The 2,616-nt window shown below is 42.2% G+C and overlaps 1 protein-coding gene across 1 annotated transcript in view; it reads left to right on the top strand.

Annotated features, from left to right (window-relative positions):
* The window catches only part of LOC105264682 (Rho guanine nucleotide exchange factor 2), a gene marked incomplete in the record, with an annotated part of 13,166 nt that extends 10,581 nt beyond the window's left edge, over nucleotides 1–2,585 (top strand). Inside the window, 2 exon segments of the mRNA XM_011301718.1 lie at nucleotides 1–1,227; nucleotides 1,351–2,585. Of these exon segments, the coding sequence (XP_011300020.1) occupies nucleotides 1–1,227; nucleotides 1,351–1,650 (1,527 nt within the window).
* Between the last annotated feature and the right edge of the window lie 31 nt (nucleotides 2,586–2,616).

Genomic DNA, 2,616 nt, shown 5'->3' with positions numbered 1-2,616 from the left:
CATCCAACAGTCCAGGAGTTCAAGAATCTCGATATAACAAAACGTACTCTCATCCACGAGGGCCCACTCCAGTGGCGAATCGTCAATCGTCCAAAGCCCGTGGATCTCCACGTGGTACTTCTAGACGACACTATTCTCCTCCTCCATCGGCAGGACGAGAAATACCTCCTCAAGTTCATGAATACGAATCAAGTAAACTCTGTACTCAGTCCAATAGTCAAAGTATCCACTGTACTAGTTCGTAACAATGCTGTTGATAAAAATTCTCTTTACCTGGTGAATACATCTCAGAAGGGGGCGCAGATCTATGACCTAGTGGCAGCATCACCAGCAGAGTGCAAGCTCTGGTGCAAACACATATCAGAGGCTGCTGATACGTACAACAAGGCGAGAAGTCGAGAGGGCAGAAGGCCCTCGTCACCACAGACTGCCATGAACAATAGCAGTGAAGAGACACCTGAGGCCAGTACCCTGGACAATCCGGACAAGGATAAGACCAAGGAGGACGATCCTGACACCACTGAGAGAGAGAAAATTGGGGAGAAACGACCTGAGGCGAGTGAGCAATTTTTAATGAGTGATCGAGAGTCTGGAGGGAGTCCTGGAGATGGGGGGAAGGAGTCGTCGAATCCTGAGGGCTCTGGATCTTCCCCTGGAGGTTCTGGTGGGGCCACAACTCCTGGACAGGAAATAAAATCCCCGGAGGAGCCCAATGCTGGGATTGGAGAGACCATGAGACTCGTAACGTGCACCCAGTGCTCTCTGATTGATCCAACGGAGGTGCATGCTGAGGTCAGACCTATTCATGTGGCTGAACCCAGGCTCACACCCATTGAGAGACTTAGGAGGAAGGACCTGGTGATAAGGGAGGCACTTGTTGAAAAACAGGTACTCGTTGCCGATATTCTTTGTATTCCTAAAGAAGATTTTGAGCACGTCGTTGACATGGCTGATATGGCATCAGAGCAGACTACTCTGGAGAAGGAACCTGCTGAGCTCATTCTCGCTGCTATTAATCAGGCTAATCAGCTGGTTAGTTTGATAAATATGGCACTAGTGGTGACTGAGTCTGAGGCTGTTCTTGCTGCAAAGGGCTCCAGCGGTGGAGGATGTGGCTCTGCTGGATGTCCCATCCCCAGGAGCAACTCTGAGTCCAGGCCCAGTGTTCCTGTTGCCTCTTTACAACCTGTTTGTCATTCTCTTAATCTGCAATTGTCTCAGCTATTGGTGAGTCTCTTTTGGAGTCCCAATTAGTTTATAATATTCAATAATCGTGTGGATCAACGAGCAGAATCATAATAATTACTTTGAACTAATCCGTATTAATGGTAATACACATTTTTTTTTTAGGAAATTGTTAAAGAGAGAGAGGGCGAACGAGAGCGACTACGAAAGGAATTACGTAGAAGTAGAGAACGTCTCCATGCATTTGACGTGGACGCGCAAAAACGTGAGCACATCCAATCACATTCAAATACTAGCCAAACATCCCCAGAATTGGTACCCTCATCTTCATCAGCAGAGGGTGGACCAGATAATTCCACGAGGGATGAGTTCGTCGATGCAAACGAGGAGTCGACACCCCAGGCTAAATCAGACGAGACAAAAGACACTGTCAAAACACAAGTGATGGGTGATTGCGTAGGCTGATTACTGAATAATCTTCAGTCACATATTTATTAATCACATATATCTTGGTGCATTTTACTAGGGCGTTCGAACGTGGCTGCTCGCATCGGAAGAAGTAAATCAGTTAATCAAACGAAAAAATATTAAAAAAAAAAACAAACACCATTGCCAGCTGTTCTATAGGCTTAACGTTGTTCAATATTTCGCTTAATACTGATTTTCGATGGGAGTTGAATTTTTTTTAATGCCTTTACTCAGCGAATTTCATGTAAATAGATTCGATATATTTTTCTCCCCGTTATTCTTTCGTTTCAATTTATGACACAGTATCACATCATCAATGATGAACAATTTATATTAATATATTTTTCATTTTTTACTAACTGCGTAATGCGTAGGATTTTAATACGACGAAAAAAAAATGTTGAAATGTTTTTTCGATGTTTTATTGACATCTGAAATGATGTGATGCAGCTGAGAATATTAATTTAAGTATAAAGAGGAATTTTGTACAGGATAATCATTGAATCGTGGAGTCTTGTGAATTTCGGATGACACATTTTTACATTGGGAATTTTTTTCTTTCTTTTTTCGTGTGGGAAGGGTGAGGGTTTCAATTATTTCGGGGGTTGGAATTGGGGTGGGGGCGGAGTAATGAGCAATGTTTGACGTTGGTATTATGAGACCCCTCCACCCCATGGGTCTCCCACTCTTTGCCCACTCTCCCTACACCTGGGAAACACTTATACAACAGATACAATTAATAATGCAATTACTATGGAAAAAAAATTAATGAAAAATCATGGGGCTAGCGAGCCATCAACGTATATTGAATCTCTGTCTTCATTAATTTACAATTTATTATACGGAATTTAGTAATGAGATACCATTATTATTATATACACTGTACATGTATAAAATATTTAATAACATTATTATTTACAATTGTATACAAATTATTATGTGAGAACTTATTCAGCCTGACCC

Source organism: Fopius arisanus, unplaced genomic scaffold, assembly GCF_000806365.1.
Source record: "Fopius arisanus strain USDA-PBARC FA_bdor unplaced genomic scaffold, ASM80636v1 scaffold00024, whole genome shotgun sequence".
NCBI classification, from domain to species: Eukaryota; Metazoa; Arthropoda; class Insecta; order Hymenoptera; family Braconidae; genus Fopius; species Fopius arisanus.
This window is presented reverse-complemented; position numbering and strand designations above follow the sequence as displayed.